This window comes from Pan paniscus, chromosome 22 (assembly GCF_029289425.2).
Source record: "Pan paniscus chromosome 22, NHGRI_mPanPan1-v2.0_pri, whole genome shotgun sequence".
Lineage (NCBI taxonomy): Eukaryota > Metazoa > Chordata > Mammalia > Primates > Hominidae > Pan > Pan paniscus.
This window is the reverse complement of record NC_073271.2, coordinates 35601825-35625473: the sequence shown is the minus strand read 5'-3', so window position 1 is coordinate 35625473 and position 23649 is coordinate 35601825. Positions and strand designations below refer to the sequence as shown.

The 23649-nt window shown below is 43.2% G+C and overlaps 1 protein-coding gene across 4 annotated transcripts in view; it reads right to left on the bottom strand.

Annotated features, from left to right (window-relative positions):
- Positions 1-11818: 11818 nt before the first annotated feature.
- Positions 11819-23649, bottom strand: part of SH3BGR (SH3 domain binding glutamate rich protein) — a 70238-nt gene continuing 58407 nt past the window's right edge. For all 4 annotated transcript variants that reach the window (XM_034948239.3, XM_057300954.2, XM_008977621.4 and 1 more), the window contains 3 exons: positions 17957-17986; positions 15524-15656; positions 11819-12237 (listed from right to left, as the gene is read on the bottom strand). In XM_034948239.3, the coding sequence (XP_034804130.1) occupies positions 15558-15656; positions 17957-17986 (129 nt within the window). In that variant the 3' untranslated portion in view covers positions 11819-12237; positions 15524-15557. The remainder of the gene's footprint in view (positions 12238-15523; positions 15657-17956; positions 17987-23649) is intronic.

The following is a 23649-nucleotide window of genomic DNA, read 5'->3' as shown; positions in this document are numbered from 1 at the left end:
GGCTGGGCCTCTCTTATTCCCTGACAAGGCTATCAGGCTCTGTGGATTCCAAATGGCACCATCAGCATTTTTCCATGAGCTGGCTCTTGGTCAGTGACAGGACTGGAGTATAAGATTCATCACCAAACCTTGTGTCCTCAAAGAAACCCTGGGGTTGAGCTGGTTTGATATGTCATATCCTTGGGTCATCAAAGGGAATGTACTGAATGAAGCTGTCATGCGCAGTGGCAGATTGGAGGTGTGGAGGGAGCCCCGAGGTAAGAGGGTGTTTGCAGTGCCCAGTTCCAAGGGGGCCACAAGGAAGCCGACCACCAGCCCGGCCTTCTCAGTTGGAGGCTGCTGCTGACCGTGAATGCCACATATGAGTGAGCACTGTGTCTTCCAAGTAGGGGCTTGGGATGTGCTGGGGGGTGACCTGTGTGATGGTGGAGGTACCTACTGGAGGCTCCAATCCAAAGTCAGACATGCAGAGCTCATGCCTGGGGACTTATGGATCCGCTGCTGGCTGTCCTGATAGTCACCACTTTCTACTCCCTATGGGACTGGTGGTGCAAGCCGTCAGATGGGGGCTTGAGGGGTCTCCCAAACTTAGGCTGAGGAAAAGAGGCCAAGGAGCCACCCTTCTCAGGGTCACTTGTGAATTTCAAATTTGTTGCATAATTGGGAGAATACTGTGACATTTTAGGTACATGTCTGTCATTTAATGGAATGGAAATTTCTGTGCAATTCAGGCTGTGGGTCGGAGGGCTATGGGGGTGGGAGAGGGGAGAGTTCTAGGCAATAATTGGGATTTCTCTTTGTTTTGAGAATTCGACATGTGTTCTCCTTGAATGAACAGTAACAGATCTTGAAATAATTTCTTCCCATCACCATCAGACACCCGCCACCTGAATTTCCTTGGCTGGTTGCAGACGTTCAGCCACTTGGCAGGACCCAACATTCTCAATTCTTCTTCCCAAGCTGCCTTCTTATTTATCTATTTATTTGAGACCGAGTTTCTCTCTGTTGCCCAGGCTGAGTGCAGTGGTGTGTTCTCAGCTCAAACCCCTGCCTTCTGAGTTCAAGCGATCCTCCTGCCTCAGTCTCCCAAGTAGCTGGGATTACAGGCTCCCACCACCACACCAGGCTAATTTTTGTACTTTTAGTAGAGACGGGGTTTCATCATGTTGGCCAGGCTGGTCTCGAACTCCTGACCTCAAGTGATCCACCCCTCTCAGCCTCCCAAAGTGCTGGGATTACAGAAGTGAGCCACTGCACCCGGCCCCAAGTTGTCTTCTTCGTCACATCCTCTACCCTTCCTCTGACTTCCTATGGACCCTGCCTCATGTGGACGGGCGGACTGTGGGCTTGGGTCATTCCTGCAGGTCTTCTGGGTCCCTCGGACCCAGCAGGCTGCTGACTTCCCGCCCTCCTCTTCTCCAGTTGGCTTGGTCATTAACAGTCTGGGGTTGGTTGATTATGAAGCCCTGCCTCAGAGGTTCTAGAAGCAGAAGTGCTCTGGGGATCCCCGTGGCCTCTCAGTGTGGCGCGGCAGCTTTCAGAGTCACTCCCACGCCCTTTCCCAGCAGATGTCTTATGATGTGCCAAGGCCGCAGGGCCATCCTCATGCCTATTCAGCAGGCCACAGACCACTCGCATCCTTGTCTTTGCTGGCTGGCATCCCTCAGGGTTATCCCTGCGTGGTGCTGGGAGGTCTCTCAACAGTTTGTACCCATGAGTGATCAGGAGGTCTTCGGCACTGTACATGGTGCCCAGCCTCATTGAAGCTCCACCACTGGAATACTGGTGGAGGCAGGACCCAGCTCCCCTGGGCTGTTGGTGTTAGCAAGTGCAGGGACTTCAGCATCCCTCAAGGCAGCAGGCTGGGGGAGCTTTTAAAAAGACTCTAGTTCCTGGGGCCTAACCAGAATCTGACTGAAGAGCCACAAACTGACTGAAGAGCCCTTGGGCCTTAAGTTAACGTTGGCAGGAGCCTGGCAGTACTCCTCGTGGGCCTGTGGCAATAGTGGCCATGGGACCGAGGCTCCTCTGCCTGTTGAAACGGGAGAGACTGTGTCTAATGATTTGAGTGCCAGCTTGGCTGCGGTACAATAGAATACCAGGTAGACTTCTAATGCAATTGGCATACTGAAGAATTCATCAGAGTTTTGTTCTATTTTTTTGAGACAGAGTGTTGCTCTGTCTCCCAGGCTAGAGTGCAGTGGAGTGATCTCGGCTCACTGCAAGCTCCACCTCTCAGGTTCATGCCATTTTCCTGCCTCAGCCTCCTGAGTAGCTGGGACTACAGGTGCCTCCCACCACGCCCAGCTAATTTTTTATATTTTTAGTAGAGATGGGGTTTCACTTTGTTAGCCAGGATGGTCTCGATCTCCTGACCTCGTGATCCACCCACCTCGGCCTCCCAGAGTACTGGGATTACAGGCGTGAGCCACCATGCCCAGCCTCATCAGAGTTTTTTAATAGCAGAATTGATCAAGCAGAATAAGGAATTAGTGAGCTTGAAGACAGGCTATTTGCAAATACACAGTCAGGTTTTTTTCCAAGATGGCAGATTGGAGGCAGTGTTAGTGTGTCTCTCATATTTGGAAGGAAAGAATACTGTGTAGAGATTCACAATGAATTTTTTTTTTCCAAGAATCAAAGCAGGAACTTAACAAGAAAACCAAAAGAATCCACAGACCTTTGAAAGAAGTGGCAGGCTGCAGCCTACCCTATGAGACAAGTAAGAAACTGTTTAAGTCCCCGGAGTGTGAGAGGGGGAGAGTCTGCCTCCAGAGCACACCCACCCACCATGGAATCTGAAAATCCAGGCCATGGGAGAAGGTCTTAACTCTACCCACAGATGGAACAGATTCAGGGAGTGACATGAAATATAAAAGTGGAAGCAGCAGCAGGAAGTACCTTGCAGGCATTCCCAGTCTCCAGCATGAACTGGGGGAAGCCATTCCTGATTATATCCCACAGGGGTCCTCAGAGAAGTCAGCCAACAAACTCAGGGAGGGGTCACAACTTAAAAGAAGCTTTCAACTGAATTAAGAAGTTTTCAACTGAATTTTATAATATAATCTCAAGTGGGGACAAATTCCCTTGAGCAGAACCTAGGGAGGGGTGAATGGCAAGTGCTCTACAGACACTACCCTCAGGAGCTGGGTACCCAGCCTTGTGGGCAGATGGGGAACAGTGTGACCTGAAAGCCAAGATTGCTATCTGTGCAGGGAAGCCGATGGCCTGGCGCAGCTCTGTGCACAGACTGCCTGGATCTAACCCAGCACTGTTAGCAGAGTACTGCAGGAGTGAGATCAGCCTTGCCAAATGCATGGGAGCTGCATGAGACTTACTGCTACCCACTTTTCCCCACTCCCTTTGCAAACTGTCCTGTGCAGCAGAGGCAGTTATACTCCTCTCCAGAACATTACCCAAGCAGCATGAAAAAAATTTCCCCAACCCTTGCGGGAGCTGTCACTAACCCTGCTCAAGGAGAGTCAGAGTGCAGACCTGCCTAACCCTGCCCCAACCTGGTTGTGCCCCTCCACCCACTCTAGTAGCTTTACACAAAGGACATAAATTTTGGGGAGTTTTATAGCCTCACCCATTGCCTGAGAAACCAGAATACTTTCCCAGGGCAACTTAGGGCAAGCTCAGATCCCACTGTTACTACCACAGCTAGTGCTCTTTGGCAATCACCACCTCCTGGATGGAGGCCAACCAACACAGTCCATTGTAGCACTTCTGAGTAGAATAACACTGTGCCCAGGAAGGAGAAAACAGTCATGTGACCTCAGCTATCATCTCTGCATACAACACCCTGGCTAACCAGAGGTCTTGAGTCTATCCACATGACAAGTTCACTACAATTATAACCAGCATTCAAGAAAGCCAACACACTAAGCCTATCTACAACCAAGGAATCTCACAGAATCCACATTGCTCCCCCACCACCTCCATCAGAGCTGGTGCTGTTATCTACAGATGGGAGACTTGAAGACAGGTCACATTACTGGATCCCTTGTAGACATTTCCTAACACCAGCCTGGAATCTGGTAGCCCCACTGGGTGGCTAGACCCAGGAGAGCAATAACAATCCCTATAGTATGGTTCTCAGCAATTCCCATTCTTAGGGAAGAGGAGGAATACAACATCAAAGGGAAGAACACCCAGATGAAAGAATCTAAACAGCAGGTCTTGAGTCCCAGATCTATCCACTAATGGGAAGTTTCAGAGATACAATTGCATTGCTAAGGACAGTAGGGAAAGTCTGCCCCAGTAGGCAGGCATCCTGTCTGTACATGAAGGGTCTTGGAAAAGGGGTTCTTGTTCTTCTCTGGTACACCATTGCAGACACAGCTGGTGCTTCTCTCATGGGTATGCAGCATGGATTCACCTATGGTCAGCCTTCTGGTACAATTCAGGGTGATCGCATCCCCACAGGAGGAGCACTCCTCAGATTTAGGCTTGCGTGGGAGGCAGAGTAACAACCCCTCTCTACTTGGAACATCAACATTCCTACAGATGAAAAGAAGTGCTTGTCTGATCTGAATAGCCAGAACACTGGGACAGGAGTGAAGCTGGGAGGTAAGTAGTTTTCCTGCTGGCCTGGCAGGGGAGCTGAGGTAGCTCCCACCCTTTACCCTGATAAAACCTTAGACATCTAATTGAGAGCTCCCTCAGACACCTTCATCAAGGCTGGAACCTGCGCCCACCACTGGGTATTACAGCTACCTACCTGTTTTAGCTACAACTGGTGTCTACCCAGGGATACCTCCTCTACTGGCCTGAAGCCTAAATCATCAACTCAGTAAATAAAATGCTGGGGGAAAATCAAATACATTTAAAAACTGTTCACAATGGGAGAATGAGATAAGCTTCAAGAGATCCTTGCCATTCCAACCATGTAGGAGACAGTGAACTTGCCCATACACCAAGTACATAAATACTACAGCCAACATCTGGGAAAGCCAGCACACAAAGACTCTCTATAACTAAGGAACTCATATGGAGTCTTCCCCCCTAAAATCACCAAGAATCAAATTAGGCTATAATAAACTATAAACATTAAAGTCAGACCCTTAAGAGAAAAAAAAAAGAAATTAAAGAAAAAAATACAGTCAAATAAATTCAAGAACAATTTGAAAAAATAGTCTACCCAAATGAGAAAGAACCAGAGAATTAATTCTGGTAATATGACAGAATAGGGTTCAATAACACCCCAAAAGATCACACTAGCTCCCTAGCAATGAATTCAAACCAATCTAAAATCTTTGAAATAGCAGACACAGAATTCAGAAGATTGATTATTAAGCTACTCAAGGAGATACCAGAGAAAGGTGAAAAACAAAATAAAGGAATTTTTTAAAATTCAGGATATGAATGAAAAATTTTCCAGAGAGATGGGTATCATAAAGAAAAACCAATTAGAACTCCTGGAAATTAAAGACACACTTAGGGAAATATAAAATGCAGTGAAAAGTTTTAAGAATAGACTAGAACAAGTAGAAGAAAGAATTTCAGAGCCTGAAGACAAGGCTTTTGAATTAACCCAATCAGAATCAAAATAAATGAACAAAATCTCCAAGAAATATGGGATTATGTAAAATGGCCATACCTAGTATAACTGGTGAAGGAACTCAAACAAATCATCAAGAAAAGAACAAATAATCCCATCAAAAAGTGGGAAAGGGCATGAATAGACATTTCTCAAAAGAAGACAAACAGCCAACAAACATACAAAAAAATGCTCAACATCACGAATGCAGGGAAATGCAAGTTAAAACCACAATGAGATGCTACATTACTGCTGCAAGAATGGCCGTAATTAAAAAGTCAAAAAACAATAGATGTTGGTATAGATATGGTGAACACTTTTACACTGCCAGTAGGAATGTAAAATAGTGCAACCACTGTGGAAAACTGAATGGAGATTCTTAAAAGAATCTCCAGACTACATACATAGAACTACCATTTGACCCAGCAATCCCACTACTGGGTATCTACCCAAAGGAAAAGAACTTATTGTATGAAATGGACACATGCGCATGCATGTTTACAGCAGCACAATTCACAATTGCAAAGATATAGAACTAACCTAAGTGCCCATCAACCAACAAGTGGATAAAGAAAATGTGGTATATATACAACCACGGAACACTACTCATCCATAAAAAGGAATGAAATAATGTCATTTGCAGCAAACTTAGATGGAGCTGGAGGCCATTATTCTAAGTGAAGTAACTCGGGAATCAAAAACCAAATATCATGTGTTCTCACTTATAAGGGAGTGCTAAGCTGTGAGGACACAAAGGCATAACAATGATATAATGAAATTTAAGGGATTGAGGGGATGTTTGGGAGGGGGTTGAGGGATAAAAGCCTACATATTGGGTACAGTGCTTGGGTGACAGGTGCACTAGAATCTCACAAATCACCACTAAAGAATGTATCTATGTAAACAAAAACTACCTGTACCCCAAAAATTATTGAAACAAAAAGTGCATCAAAAATAAGAAAATACACAGAGAAGAAAAAAGAATAAAGAACAATGAAGCAATCCTACAGGATCTAGAAAGTAGCCTAAAGGGGTAAACCTAATAGTTATTAGCCTTAAAGAGGAGGTAGAGAAAAAGGTAGGGATAGAAAGTTTATTCAAAGGGAAGGTAACAGAGTTTCCCATACCTAGAGAAAGATATCAATATCCAAGTACAAGGCAGTTACAGAACACCAAGCAGATTAACCCAAAGAAGACTACCTCGAGGCATTTATAGTCAAATTCCCAAAGGTCAAGGATAAAGAAAAGATCCTAAAAGCAGCAAGATAAAAGAAACAAATAACGTACAATGGACCTCCAACAGACTTTTCAGTGGAAACCTTACAAGCCAGGAGAAAGTGACATGGCATATTTGAAGTGCTGAAGGGAAAATACTTACCCCAGAATAGTATACCCAGTGGAAATATCCTTCAAACATGAAGGAGAAATAAAAACTTTCCCAAAAAAACAAAATGCATGCTTGTACCAAAATATCTCAAATAACCCATAAATATATACACCTATGTACCCACAAAATTTTTAATTTAAAATTAAAATTAATTGTTTAAAAAGCAGGGACTACAGAGAAACCTGACCTGCTACAAAACGAACTAAAATTCATGTCATGGGATTAAGACGCACTCATTAAATCATCCTCAACTAGAAGGAGTTGTTCTCTCAGCTAAAAATACCATGTGGGGCTGGTTGCAACGCTGGCACATCACTGCGTGGCAGCTGATAGCTCAGAACCAAATGAGTTATTGGTGTGTGTGTGTCCTTCCGCATCAGTGGGCAAGATATATCCAAGGACAACCAGGCAGGAAAAGGCAGGTGGCAGTTTTAGTATTTTCTCTCTGCAACCTGAAACTTCGGATCTGAGGCCACTGACCAATTTCTAGAACCCTGTGGGTGGACAGTGACCCAGTTCCCTCTGTAACTGGCGCTGGTGGTGGCGGCCACAGCTAGCGGCCCAAAGAACTGGAAGATGAAGGTAATGGAATAGACCTCTGATGGTGCAACTAAGAAAACAAAATAGGTGGATCGTAAGTGAGAAGGGCAAGGCACCTTGCACCAGGGCCCGAACGGCATCGAGTCTCAAGACAGAATGCGAGGACCAAAGCCAGGCGGTGGAGGCGCTCTGGGGCCAAGGCGCACACTGCCCACGGCCAGCCAGGCACCGTAGAGGAACCGTACTGTGGTCCAGGACCGAGAGGAAAGGGCTTGTTGGGAAGGCTGTTCGTGGCTTTGGAGTGGGACACAGGTGTATCTCAGCTTCGGTTCAGCCATTGCCGAAGTACTGAATTGAAACCCCGTGCCTCAGTTTCCTCCTTGCCAGATAAAGATGGTATCCACCTCATCGGGTTACTGTGGCAACACACGAAGCCTTTAATACAGAGCCCGGCTCATAGCAGGCACTCCGTTAGTGTTAGTGAATAAAAATAATAGGAAAGCCGACACCCTGATTGTAATCCTAGACTGTGAGCTTGATTCATGGGAGTCTGCCTCGGAGGTTTCTCTCACCTCCCCTGACAAGATCCGGGTGCTAAATCTACAGAATGCCGGACTGGAACCAGGAGCGCCCCAGGTTAAGCCCCCACTCCACGCCCCCTCTATGCTACTCACACCTGTCCACCTGAGCCTCTCCCCAACTGGAATCTTCCACACCTGAGTACATTTCCGCATCATTGAACAATCTCCTGACTTCTGATTTAGAAAACAGCCAGATGCACTGATACATTTTAAAGATTTCCCAACTCAGTTTTTCTACTTCCAAGAAAGTCCTTCCAAAACAAAGTAGTGAAAAAGCCAAGTAACCTAGACAACTGTGAAAGGAATGCCTTTGTTAGGATCGTGAATATATTTCCAAATATTTGGACATATGTTCTATTCGAACTAAAAGTCTTGCGACAGAAAAGGATAATCAACCCCTTCAATAATCAGAGTTCTGTTTTTACTTATTTTATAAGATAGAACCCCATTAGAGGCTAAAAGACCCCGTATCTTTATCAAAATTGTCAATATGCAATCAGTTGTTGACTGAATTTAGGCTCCTTTTGTATAATGCAAGGATGTGCATTCAAACAATAAATGCACATTTGGCCCAAAATAAAGTTATCTTGGATAAAAGCTTTATAAATGATACACTAATTAATTCACAAATTAATTATAAGTAGGGTTTTTGTCTATTTTCCTCCATCTGGTTGACAAATACCTCTTCCCACCTTCTAATGTCAACTAGCAGTACCCTGACTCGGGTTCACAGCCAGGGGACCTCGGGGGCAGCGACACCACAGCAAGAAGCTTGTCTTTTATCGCCACCTAATGGCCATTCTCTGTTATTACAATGTACCAGGCCCTTCACACCTACTTGCCGTGCTTGCACAGGTGTTAACAGTTAAATGAGGCGCGGTTTTTTTGTTTTGTTTTTTTTTTTTTCTTTTTGAGAAAGGGTCTTGCTCTGTCACTCGGGCTGGAGTGCAGTGGCGTGATCAATGGGCTGGGCTAGAGTGCTGGGCTCAAGCAATCCTCCCACTTTGGCCTCCCGAGTAGCTGGAACTACAGGCACACGCCACCATGCCTGGCTGATTTTTGTATTTTTTGTAGGGATGGGGTCTTGCTATGTTGCCCAGGTTGGTCTTGAACTCCTGGGCTCAGGCAATCCACCCACCTCGGCCTTCCAAAGTGCTGGGATTACAGGCATAAGTCACCACACCCGGCCCGGGTAAATGAGTTTTGAAAGAAAACATTTGTAGGCTGGGCATGGTGGCTCACGCCTGTAATCCCAGTATTTTGGGAGGCTGCAGTGGGCAGATTGCCTGAGGTCAGAGTTCGAGACCAGCCTGTCCAACACAGTGAAACCCCATCTCTATTAAAAATACAAAAATTAGCCAAGCATGGTAGTGCAGGCCTATATAGTCCCAGATACTCCGGCAGCTGAGGCAGGAGAATCACTTGAACCTGGGAGACAGAGCTTGCAGTGAGAGTGCCACTGCGCTCCACCCTGGCGACAGAGCGAGACACTGTCTCCAAAAAGAAAAAAAATCTGTAAATATTTCCAAAGAATCTTTGCAGGCAATACAGTTCATTCTCTTCCTATACCTTTCACATTTCATTGAGAAAACTAAGAACTCAAAGACAACCACAAAGGAAGATTTCAGTCCAAAGAAACGAGAGGGAGCCCAGGAGAGGAGAGTGGGGAAAGGAGAGTGTATTGTTCAGTGGCTGGAAAAAAAATACACTCAAATTTTTGTGTAGTTGCTTTTCTAATTAAAAAAAAAAAAAGGAAAGAAAAGAAACAGTTCCTTTGCGTGTTCAGGCCTCCTTTATACTATTAAACCAAGCTCTTTGAACTTCGATTCACTTCAGATCATCATGCAATTATTCCATTTCTCTGGTCTCTTTTGGTTTTTTTTCAAAATGATTTTCCTTATTCACTTGGGGTTTCCTTGTGAGTTATTCTTTTTTACAGATTCACAACGCTGCTTAGTTTCTAGAAGCTTCCTATATTGAAAAGCATTCAGATTTTTTAATCGTATTTTGATACCATACAGTCCATATCTGGGATTCTCCTCACTGTGCCACTGGATTGCTAACCATGGAAGGCTGAAGGGACAGCTGAAGCCAAAACTAGAAGAGAACTGATACCATCCATAGGGTACTATTGATCTAAGTGATTTTTGCATTTCAGTGATACTTTAAAGAAAATGAAACAGGAGCAAATACAAATACCCTTCTAAGATGTTAATGTTTCTGACTACAGGAAAACAATATAAGAAAAAATTAATTCAATTTAAATAAGTGGTCTGGGTTTTTATCTTTGCTTATTGTCAGCATAGATATTTATTTTCTTTTTAAAATATGAGAAATAGCAAGGTGGGCAGATCTCTTGAGGACAGGAGTTCCAGACCAGCCTGGCCAATATGGTGAAACCCTGTCTCTACTAAAAATACAAAAATTAGCTGGGCGTAGTGGCACGTGCCTGTAATCACAGCTACTCAGGAGGCTGAGGCAGGAGAATTGCTTGAACCTGGGAGGCGGAGGTTGCAGTGAGCCGAGATCCTGCCACTGAACTCCAGCCTGGGCGATAGAGCAAGACTCTGTTTCAAAAAAAAAAAAAAAAAGAGAGAGAGAGAGAAATAGGAGGAAAATTGGCATCTAACTAAATCTATCTCCATCCTACTCTGCCATAAAAGAGAGAAAAGTCAGCCCTGAGCAAGAAGAAGAAAGTTAAGGCCTATTTGTGTAGGGGGTTGTTGTAAAAATTATGCAAGCTTTTTAGATAGGACATAATTTAGTGCAATGAAATTAAAAGTAGAAATCAATTTTCAATTATATGAATTTCCATTTTACTGTGGTCTTTTACCTTAAGCAAAGGGAGAAATGTTTTTAACACAGACTACTTCAATGATTGGAAACAAAATAACCTAATTCTATTCAAAATGCCTTTTTTTGTTACTAGGGTAACAAGAAAAGAGCCATTTCCCAGAGTTCATGACAGCCACGAGACTTCTGCAACTGCAGAATACACTCTGAAATAACACCAACAGACTCTGCTGCAAAATTAGGAGGCAGACTCCAGAGGGGAAAGTTTATGCCATTCCAAGTTGAATTGCCATAATTAACATGAAATAGGAAAAGAGCACAGCAAGGAGATAAGCCCCTCTGACAATACAGGAGCAACATTTGCTGCAAAAACACAAGGAATCACACATAGGCAGGGAGGTAGCAGGGGGAATATCAAAATCTTACAAGGAAGAAAAAATATCTACAGTAAACTGAGGCAGGCAGGTGAGCAGAGAAATGCTATCAAACTTACCTGGTGTACAAGTCATTGGAGCTGGATCAGCTGTAGGAGAACACACACTCCTGGCCATCAGGAAGAAAAATTACAGGACCTGTCTCCACAGCCATGGCTACAAATCAATCAACAGCAGGAGAAACAGAAGCAGCCACTCCCTTCAGCTCAGAAACGTGTGAAGGGCACTGGGTTGCAAATTTCTGTCCTTAACATCATCCCTCCTTACCATCATCCCCACACAAGTGGATGACAAAGTTACAGTTAGATAAGCCTTCAAAGATGATACGCACAACGTGTGTGTAATAAAAAAAAATACGACGTAATGAGACAATCAATGCAATTTGAAAACATGGACCAAACAATCAGTGCAATAAAAGACATCGATCCCAACGCAGACAGAAAAGTGCTGCTGAAGATTTAGACTTGGCAACAGACAGACGGAGTTCAGGCATATGCAAGCAGAGACTATAAATAATGAAATGATGCTCCTTGGGACAAGATATTTTTCTATTAATCTTTATTTATATGATGGTTCTCTGGAAAGCACTTCATTTTAAAACCTGTTTCTGAGATAAGTAGCATAAGGCACATTTGAAGAAATACTATTGTTGTATCACAGAGAACTTCCATGCCTTGAAATCATTTTTTTCAGAGTATTATTAATAAGATGGTCTAGCTATGCAGAGCAAAAAAGAAAAAAAAATCTTCAAAAGCCAAGACTGTCAGGCACATGAAGGTATGCATAAACTGTCTTCACATTTAATTTTGTATGATTCGGGAGATACCTCCATGTACATCTAACCAGGTCAGGCAGCATAAGTCCTCAGTAACCCTGGGTGTGCCGGCTTCAAGCCAAAGTATTCTGTTGAGTTTGGTTTGTGGAGAGACATTTGAAATGTTGCTTCATAGCTTCCATTTTCTAAAAGAAAAGACAAATATTAGGGAAAGACTGTAGAGAAAGACACAGAATGTTTACCACAATCTTCATCACTTAACATACAATAAAGGAAAGTGTTGCCTTTTATTCTATAAACCACTAGTCATCATTTGCTCCCCACTGAAAGGAAAGGGAATTTGTCTCATGGAAAACTAAGCTAGATTTATATCCTTTCTCTGCATAAACACATATCAAACACCATAAGGAAGACAACATCTCCAATTATAATTTCCCACTGTGTTTTCATGGAAAATAGGCTGAATTGACAGCTTGGTCCCAGAGGCGGAGCTCTAAATGGTTCATGGCTACACCAGAAGAAACTATTAAGTGGCAAGCTTTGGGGAGGTAGAATCCAGTCTCATATTGGACATTATTTGCCCTGGGACTCAAACATCAATTTAGATTCTAGGTCAGACGTGGTGGTTCATGCCTGTAATTCCAACACTTTGGGAGGCCAAGGTGGGCAGAGCACTTGAGCCTAAGAGTTCGAGACCAGCCTAGGCAACATGGTGAAACCCCATCTCTACAAAAAATACGAAAATTAGCCAGGCATAGTGGTGCGTGCCTGTAATCCCAGCGACTCAAGAAGCTGAGGTGGGAGGATCACCTGAGACCAGGGAGGTCAAAGTAAGCCATGACCTCACCACTGCACTCCAGCCTGGGTGACAGAGTGAGACCCTGTCTCAAAAAATTAAATAAATAAATAAATAATAATAATAATAGATTCTGACTCCAATTTCAACTATGGGAAATGAGAATTCTTTCATAGTTCCATTCATTGCCTTGTTCTGTCTAAAATCGTCTTTTCAAATAAAACGCATGGATAATCTATGAGTTATGAGATGGGTTTGTTTTTGGAAGCCAAATAGTTTGCAGAATACCTGACTGCATCATCATGTCGCATTTTAAAGGTTATTGACTCTCTTCGGGAGTCAGTGGCTGGGATTTAGGGTGCTGCCTGGTTTACTCCTTCACTGTCAGACATTTTGACCTCACAACAGACTATTAGGGACTGGATTCCAAACTAGAACCCATCAGAGAAACAGGCAGAATGTGCTAGCCACAACTGTAACTTGCCTTTTTTTCTTTCTTTTTTGGAAATGGCCTATAAAGAAGCCATCTGTCTACATTAAAGATTCTCTCTCGGCTGTGCCATTTCACATCCAATATTTCTTTATAATTATCACATTAAAACTGCACAATTTTTAAAGAACTTTCCAAGCTGAGTGAACAGACATGGATTTAAACAGGACCAATGAGTCTGTTACTGTGGGTTTTGCTTTGTTTTGTTTCTGGTATGAGGATAAATATAATCATATTTTCATTTTCTACCATTCTTCAGGTAGAATATCTTAAGCTTGCCAGTTTCCTTTTTTTTCAAAAATGAGTCCCAACCCACTCCTTAGAAATGGAATTGTAACCAAGTGGCAAGCAGAGGGCTTTAAAGTAGAAGTCTGTGGGTCCACAGCATGAAAGAAACACCCTGGAGAGACATCAAATCGTGGGCTAGAATCACTTTCTCATTCAAGCAAATGAATTTGACAAAACCTTTATGGTCCAATAACAAAGTGTGATGGCCACCCTCACTAGCTCCAAGATGCTCTAAAAATAGATTAAGTGCTTTTTATATCAGCTTTTTTTTGTAAGTCTATTAAGAAGAGACATCCCTACTATTCAAATTGGACTTTGGCGCAAAGAGCATTGCTATTTGTCAGCCAATTTTTAAAGAGCACCAAAGATTTCTTCTTCCTTCTCCAAATAAACCCTTCTATCCACCCTTCTTTGTACATGCACCAATTCTTAACTGGAGACCTGCCTGGGGAACATGGTGAAGTCACTTTAGGTATCTTTGACAAGTCAGCTTTTGCTGCCTTGTAATTTTAAACTTCTATTGACGATGGAAAATAATTATGTAATTCTTACTGGTTTGATAAGTGTCTCTCATTTAGAGAATAATGAGGGCATATTCTATCATTATCTCCTGAGAGTAACAGCCCAAAAAGCCGTCTTAATTTTCAGTGGAGGCATAATATGGGAGATAAAAAGACTAAACTTTTTTAAATTTTTTGAAAAACGCTTATAGCTCCAGAGCAAAACCATGAGCAATGTTGCCCTTGAGAATAAACTACGGCCTCAAATTCAGTTGCAAAGCCAATCATATTAATAATAATACAACATGTACCTAGGTATTTGCCAAATATCAGGAAAAACCAGATATTTTTATAGCACCTAATGTCTTCTGTTTTGTTTTGTTTTGTTTTTGTTTTTGTTTTTGTTTTTGTTTTGGAGACAGAGTCTTGCTCTGTCACCCAGGCTGGAGTGCAGTGGTGCAATCTTGGCTCACTGCACCCTCTGCCTCCTGGGTTCAAGTGATTTTCAGGCTTCAGCCTCCCAAGTAGCTGGGACCGCAGGCATGAGCCACCCCACCCGGCTAATGCACTTCATGTCTTTAGGGGTTTTCACGCATGCTGTCCTATCTGTATGGCTCACAATATTTAAGCATTCGCCCATGTCCTCAAGATCCATTATCAGATTCTATTGTCTTATTAACACTTAATAAATGTTCACTAATATGTGGCACTTATCAAACTAGTAAGAATTACATAATTATTTTCCATCATCAAGGGAAGTTTAAAACCAGAAGGCAGCAAGAGCTTACTTGTCAAAGATACCTAAAGGGACTTCACCATGTTCCCCGGTGTTTCCAGAGGAGTGTTCTGGTTAATAGAAACGGAAATGGAGTATCAAGCACTGACGACTAAACCCGTGGCAGCAATAATTTTCTTTCATGACTCAACACCAGCTTTGTGATTTTTTTAGGTTATAATTTATTGTCATCATTCTGAACATCAGTAGTCACCCCCCTAAAGTTGTACATGTGGTTGGTGGAGGAGTTGAGGTTACAGAATGCTGATAAAAGGACACTTGCTGTATCTTCTCTCAAACAAAGTTTATATAGAGGAAGAGGAGGAAGTAAATGCAAAACAAAACTCTTCCCTGCATCAAAGGTGCACTGTTTCCTAGAAATCCCATCAACCATAGCCTTCTGTGCCCTAGTGCGCAAGAAACAGACCCACGAAAGGTCAGCAGCCCCGCGGCTCTAGAAAGGAGCTGGACCCCGCCAGAAAGGTGTGCAGACCAGGGCTTTGGAAGGAGACAGACAGCCCTGAATTGGAATTCCCTTTCTCCTGTTACTAAGCAAAACATGCCGCAGATAGCATACAGTACGGTAACTAGCAGCTTTTCCACCCCAGAATCCTGTAGCTACCTGGAGAAGTGGAAGAAATGAAGCGTGAAAAGGCCTAGGAATCTTCGTCTTCTCCAGGCTCTTCTTCTCCTTCTGCAGTTTCCTCCTCCTCCTTGGCTTCCCCTTCCGCACCCTCCATGGCTATTTCTTCCGTCTTATTTTAACAAAACTTACATTAGTATTAAGAAGCATAAGGGCCAAGGATACAGTGAGAAAAAGACTGTAAAATGCTGGACTAGAGGTCAAAGCCTCCCACACCCCACCACACAACACACAAACAAACACACACAACACACAAATACACACACCACACATGCCACACACACACATGCCACACACACACCCCACACACATACTGCCTAAACACACACACACCACGGAAACACACACGACACACAGCACACACACACCCCCACACACCACCCAGACACACATCCACGCACACACACCACATACACACCACACACAAATACCAAACACCACATAGCACACACACACACCAGACCACACACCCCACACACATCACATATACCACAAATACACACACAATAAACACATACACATCACACATACACATACATACCCTCCACACCATAACATACACACCATACCACACACATCACACACACACACACCAAACACACCACACACCATATACACCACACACAAATACACATACACCACACATACAACACACCACACATACCACACATACATAAAAAAAATCATCCTTCTAAACACAGAGTCCTCAATTTAGAATGGTGCTTTAGAATGATATGTTAATCCTAACAGGTTTTATAATCCCACCTAAATGTACAGTCTCCACTCATATTAACAAACCATTCTCAGCAAATAACCTTTACAAATTCAGAAAGTATATATATATATATATATATAGTTAGAAGAATCAAATACAAAAAGAATCAGCAAATTGAATTTTGTCAGGATGAGCTGTTAAATGCACAAGTTGGTTACATTTTCTTGTAACAAGCTAATTTCTTGAAGCAAAAGTTATCAGCAACCTATATATATAATCTGGAATTTCTTCCAAATTAACAATATGTTTTTATCTTATTTTTAAAATTCTATTTTGAAGCTGGCCTAGCAAGAGAGAAACAAAAGAAATAATTATTGGAAAGATGTAAATATTGAGAAATCATGGTGTAGAATATACTAGAAATAATCTATAGGTCTAAGAAGAGGGGTTGGTTTGATATATTAACATTTAAAATGATGAAGCAGATCTATACTTACTACCTCCCCAAATATAGACACATTCCATGAAAAAAAAGGAGACTACAAGAGTATTCACCAGAAATTGATGGGGGGTGTGTGTGTGTGTGTGTAGCTACAGTGTGTGTGTGTGTGTGTGTGTAGCTACAGTGTGTGTGTGTGTGTGTGTGTGTGTAGCTACAGTGGTTATCTCTGGGTAACGAGGGTTAAAAGCTATGTTCATTTTCCTCTTCTATCTGCATTTTTTAAATTTTCTATAAAGATCATAAATTTTGTCATTTCAAAAGTTAACAAAAGTTTCTTTGGGGGGATTTCTTTTGACATTTGGGACCCTTTTTAATGTTGATGACCTTGTGCTGAAACATCTAGACAATACACGTAACTTAGTAAATTATTCTCCCTACCCTTGTGTTCATAATTTTAAGTTAGTTCTCTAGCATTTTAAAGTGATTAATCCAGGCCCAGTGCAGTGGCTCACACCTGTAATCCCAGCACTTTGGGAGGCCGAGGTGGGCGGATCACTTGGGGTCAGGAGTTCGAGACCAGCCTGGCCAACATGGTGAAATCCCATCTCTACTAAAAATACAAAAATTAGCCAGGTGTGGTGACACGTGCCTGTAATTCCAGCTACTCAGAAGGCTGAGGCAGGAGAATCGCTTGAACCCAGGAAGCGGAGGTTGCAGTGAGCTGAGATCACACCACTGCACTCCAGCCTGGGCAAGAGAGTGAGACCCTGTCTCAGAAAAAAAAAAAAAACAAAAAAAAACAAAAAAAAAACAAGAAAAGTGATTAATTCAAAGATGTTCAAAAACATAAACATAGGTGGAATCCCTCCCTCAATGAAAACACCACTAACCACCATGCAGGATTCCTAAATCCAGTGCATTCAACAGGGTAGAAAAGGACGAGGAGCAGGCATCTCCAGCCAGTGCCCTGGCCTGGCCTGGCCTGATGTCAGTGAGAAACCACGGAAGACACCTTCACCTGAGGGGGCTCCGAACAGAGTCCACAGCCAAGCCCCGTTTCTCTCTCCACCTCCCTCGGACAAACGTATCTCCAACTTACTTTCCTTCTCAGCAGGTTAAAGGAGGATTTTCTGGGTGTGTGGGTTGCATCGCTCTCTTATGTTATTAAGAACGTGCCTCAAGCTGCAATCCTCCCACCTAAAAGATGTTTTTATTAAGCAGATTAAGCACAGCTGTTGAAGATGGTCGACCGTACCTCTTCTGTGGCTGTCTCTCCTTCTTCTTCCTTACATCCATAAATCAAAATTCAAGAAAAAAACATAATTCAAGTAAGTTTAAAGTCAAATCTGAAAATCAAGCAAACTATAATAAAATACAAGCTAATCAAAATGAACAACACATTAGTTTATCCATAAAATAAGTAAATAGCAAAGATATGATAGCTGGGTGATCCCTACTTCTTTCATACATTATATTTCAAGCTCTTAAAATAACTGTGAGATTAAAGACCATTTCCCATCACTTGAACTCCTGAGAAAATGTAATTAATTATTAATACTGCTTAGTAATACATTCAATTCTATTTCTAAAGCATACCAAAGATTGATAGTGCTACCTAGCAAAATTCAGACCATATGCAAGCAATGTAAAAATTTGAACAAAAATGTCTTTTCTGACTTTATGCCCTTATAACTATGTCTTTACTTCAGGTTTGAACAAATTAATAAAAGTAGGTCAAAAACTTTTCCTCTATGAGAACAAAATGATAACATTTCTGAATCACAAAGTATTTTAAATACTGATTTCTGGGTAAAGAAAGAAACTTGCAAGGTAAGAGTGGGTGGGGTCACCCAAGGCTCAGATAGGTCTCTACTGAGCAAGCCACCAGCCCACTGGAATTTCTATTTCCCCCAGATCAAAGCAAAATAACCAGGTTACAGCTCCTAAAAATGCCTCTAAGAAGAAAACAAAAGCTTTTCCATCCCTTCCCAGAATGGTCCGATAAACCTCCCTGAAGCCAGAGTGCCACAGTTGCTTTAATTAAAGAGAGAGATGTGGTTCTTAAGAACAGTCCCTAAAAATTCCTAATGCCTTACAATTCAGGCAGTGAGCTCAGGGAATCATGGACAGGGGGCACTGAAAGTGATCTTGCAGTCATATACATTCTCTACCCAGCACCATGTTTATACAGATGAGGACACTGAGGCCACAGAGGGAAGTCATTTGCCAAAGTCAAAGGTCACAGGACAAGGAGTCAACACAATCACGACTCACTGCAAGTCTACTGATTCCTAATTAAGTGTCCTTGTTATACTACCAGGCAGCCTCTCAAGATTAATAATGGAAAAATCAAAATCACAGAAGGTGGCAGAGTACAACAGCTCATGCCTGTAATCCCAGCTCTTTGGAAGGCTGAGAAGGAAGGATCACTTAAGGCCAGGAGTTCAAGACCAGCCTGGGCAACATAGCAAGACGCCCCCATCTCTATGAAACATGTTAAAAATAAGCCAGGCATCCAGAGGCAGAGGCGGGAGGATCACTTGAGCCCAGGAGTTTGAGGCTGCTGTGAGCTATGATCGTGCCACTGCACTCCAGCCTGGGTGACAAAATAAGACCTTGTCTATAAAATAAAATTTTAAAAATCACAGAAGGTAGGCCGGGCGCAGTGGCTCATGCCTGTAATCCCAGCACTTTGGGAGGCCAAGGCGAGCAGATCACCTGAGATCAGGAGTTTGAGACCAGCCTGACCAGCATGGAGAAACCCCGTCTCTATTAAAAATATAAAATTAGCTGGGCATGGTGGCGCATGCCTGTAATCCCAGCTACTCGGGAGGCTGAGGCAGGAGAATCGCTTGAACCCAGGAGGCGGAGGTTGCGGTGAGTCAAGATTGCGCCACTGCACTCCAGCCTGAGCAACAAGAGCAAAACTCCATCTAAAATAAATAAATAAATAAATATCACAGAAGGCAAGTTATACAGGATCCAACACACTCCCACATCTCCTGGCCCAACCTCATGTTTTTAGCCATTACCAGAACAATACCTTCCTATTTCTGAGACGGGCACTGAACTTGAAAGCCTGACAGTGCCAGCCAGGTCTGAATCAGGCCAAGAGGACTTTTTCAGCACTGGGAATCTTCAAACTAACCTTTACGTTAAATGCCACTGGTGACACCCCAAGTTTTGGTGCTCAAATAATGTGCAGAAGAGTCTGGCACTTGTTGCAAAATCCAGGGGTTGCTTTCACAGCGACGTGTTGATCGTGCCTCTTTAATCCTGCCTAACCCTGCCCATGTCTCGCCCCTCCTCTGCCATGACCGCCATCTTTGCTCACTGGGTTGCTGAAGGAAGCTCCTAAAGAGTGATTATCACCTCCTGTTTTCTTTCTCATCTCCAATCTGTGCTCCAGGCTGCAGCCAGAGAGTTCGTTCCAAAAAGCACCCAACCTTACTGTACTACCCTCATCTTTAGAAACTTCCATCTCCTCAAGATAATCTATCCTCCTGATATGGTTTGGCTGTGTCCCCACCCAAATCTCACCTTGACTTGCAATCATCACCACGTGTCAAGGGTGGGGCCAGGTGGAGGTAACTGAATCAGGGGGGCGGGTTCCCCCATACTGTTCTTGTGGTAGTAAGTCTCACAAGATCTCATGGTTTTGTAAATGGGAGTTCCCCTGCACAAGCCCTCTTGTTTGCCACCATGTTAAGACATGGCTTTGCTCCTCCTTCGCCTTCTGCCATTGATTGTGAGGCCTCCCCCGCCATGTGGAACGGTGAGTCCATTAAACCTCTTTCCTTTATAAATTACCCAGTCTCGGGTATTTCTTTATTAGCAGCGTGAGAACAGACTAATACACCTCCTTAGAACAGTGAAAAGGCCGTCTGGCTCTGTGTACCCCTCTGGCCTCATCCCTCACCACTCTACTTCAGCCATTCTGAGTCACATGCAATTTTCTCACATTGGCCACACCTTCCAGGATATGCTCCAAACATTTCCAAGGAGACTTTCCTAACCCACAAGGTTGAGTTAAGGACCTTCTCACTTGCTCCCATAATCATCATTTACTTATCTGTCTCCCTCACTAGTCTGTGTGTTTGGGGGCATAACCTGTGTCTTATTCATTTTTGGATCTCTGGGAACTGTCTGGCCCCTCCAGGCCACTTTCTGGAACCAACAGGCAAGCTCGATAAATATGTGTTAGTGATTGGATAGAAGAACACATGAAATCTGTTAGTAACTCTTTGGATCTCAAAGAACTTTGATTTTCTTCTTCACATAGGATCAGAATAAAATTCATTATATGTGCCATAGAATTATTGATTATGTAGAGTTTTATATTCTTCTGAATCCAATTATTTTTATTAGTTACATTCAGTTGAAACAAATGAATTAACCAGATAAGGTCAACCGTAGAGCCAGCCTAGGGGGCAGTAGGAAGTCTTATAGGAATGTAAGTCTCAACTTTTATAGTTAGCTAGCAACAACTATGGAGGAACCTAGCACTCTTTTTTTTTTGAGACAAAGTTTTGCTCTCGTTGCCCAGACTGGAGTGCAATGGCGCAATCTCAGCTCACTGCAACCTCTGCCTCCTGGGTTCAAGCTATTCTCCTGCCTCAGGCTCCCAAGGAGCTGGGATTACAGGCACCCGCTACCACACCCGGCTAATTTTTTGTATTTTTAGTAGAGATGGGGTTTCACCATGTTGGCCACGCTGGTTTCAAACTCCTGACCTTCAGGTGATTCACCCGCTTCAGCCTCCCGAAGTGCTGGGAATACAGGTGTAAGACACCGCATCTGGCTCCTAGCACTCTTTATCAATATCTGAATTGACCTTAATTTCTTAAAAGATACGTTTAGCAGGGAAAGTGATTGCTCAGGGAAAGTGATTGCTCAGAGAATGCATAAAAATACTTAGCCTCAAAAGGATAAGTAAGCTTGGAACAACTTTGGATATTACCATCACAAGCTTCCCCAGAACATAAGCTCTGTGGGGGCAGTGACTCTGTCATTTTCATTGCTCCCTCCACAGTCCCTGGAATCCTGCCTGGCAAGTGGCAGCACTCAATCTGCCCATAAAATGTTGAATGACTGCATTTATGTAATGCTACTCCAGCTCAGCTTCAAATCCCCCATAGAATGAGGTGGGATATATTAGTTTTAAAAATAATGGCTGGGCGTGGTGGCACATGCCTGTAAACCCAACACTTTAGGAGGCTGAGGAGGGAGGATCACTTGAGGCCAGGAGTTTGAGACCAGCCTGGTCAACAGAGCAAGACCCCATCTCTACAAAAAATGTAAAAATTAGCTGGGTGTGGTGGCCTGTGCCTATAGTCCCAGCTACTCGGGAGGCTGACGTGGAAGAATCACTCGAGCCCACTATGATTATGCCAATGCACTCCAGCCTGGGTGACAGAATGAGACTCTGTCTCTAAAAATAAATAAATAAAAATAATAATAATTAAGCTTCCAACCTTGGTTCATAGAATTATAAAATACTGGAATTAGGCAGATCCTTAAAAGTTATCTATGTAAAATGCTTGAATTGACTTTCATGGCTGGCAAGTAATTATAGGCACAAAAGCATTTTTTAAAGATAATTATAATCATCCAGTCAATTAAGCCAAGATCTCACATAATCACCATTTGAGGAAGCATACACCTTAAAGTAATTTCACCTTGTTTTTCAGAGAAAGCCAGAAGAGAGAAACCTCAGAAGTGGGAAGTCTTAGAACCTTCCACAGCAGCTATTTTTGTTGGAAACTTGGCCAGAAAAGCAGACTGCAGAGGTGGTGCGTGGCCAGAACTAAGGACAGGTGTCCGTGGTGGTGAGTGCCAGGCAGCGTTCACTGGGAACAGGTGGCAGGCGTGGGAGATAGTGAAGGACTAGCCCAGCGTGACCTGCAAGGGCAGCCAGCCTCAGAGCGGCTAGAGATGAGAGGACAGAGGCAGAGTCCTCTCGAGCTGCAGGCACTCCAGGGACCCAGGCTGAGACCCGTGACTCCTCCCACAAACCTACATCAATGTTTGCCCCTTGAAACTTTTCTCAAGACTGCTATTGGAGGAAGCCAGAGAGGGGTGGTTACAGACCATAATCATGTTATCTGTCAAGCAAGGGCCTCATGACTTTCAGATAGGATGACTGGGTTCACAAAGCATACAATTTTAAATAATTGTACCTTGATCAAAAAACACGAACCAAACCCGCACAAGGTGCAATGCTTCCAGCATTTTCTAAAGCTCTCATGATGTCCCAGTCTGCAGTTCATTTCTTAGAGAATGCCCAGAAGCTGAGCTGACTTTCTGTTTTCCTCCTTTACTCCTGAGGCGCCGGTTCCTTAGCCCCTCACCCTCCCCTGGGTTATCAGGCCAGGCCCCATGAGGTCCCCTATTTTCTAAAGTTACAGGTAAGATCTTCCTAGGCATGAAGTCATGGTCTTTTCGGTGTTCACCCTCCTGACCTCCCAAGTCCTCCTGCCTCAATCCTTTATCAAGGACAGAATTTACATCTTGGCATCTTGTCTTTAAGAACCCTGGAAGTTAAGGAGGTGGTCAGGGGAAGTCCATATCATTAAAGAAGATAATAGTTTTTGTTTCCATTTCTGTTGATTTTTTTAATCAATGTCAAACATTAGGTAAATATTCCTCTCCATTAAATGGAATTGTATGAGTGCCTACAAGTGTGCATTGAGTATGCATGTTTCATAGCAGAGATCAGATAAGCCTGTCCCTGACTTAGGCATTTACCTGGTTTATCACTCAACTGAACATTGCCAGGTGCTGGAGAGAGGTTTTTTGCTCGTTTTGTGTTTTTACTGCACACATGACAATTGTTTTTAACACACAAATGAAGGCAGGTTTTTTTAAAAAAAAGGTAAAAACTTGATATGGTTTGTCATCTAGTTAACAGAAATGCACCAATGCATTGCATTTCTGGTTTCATTAAGG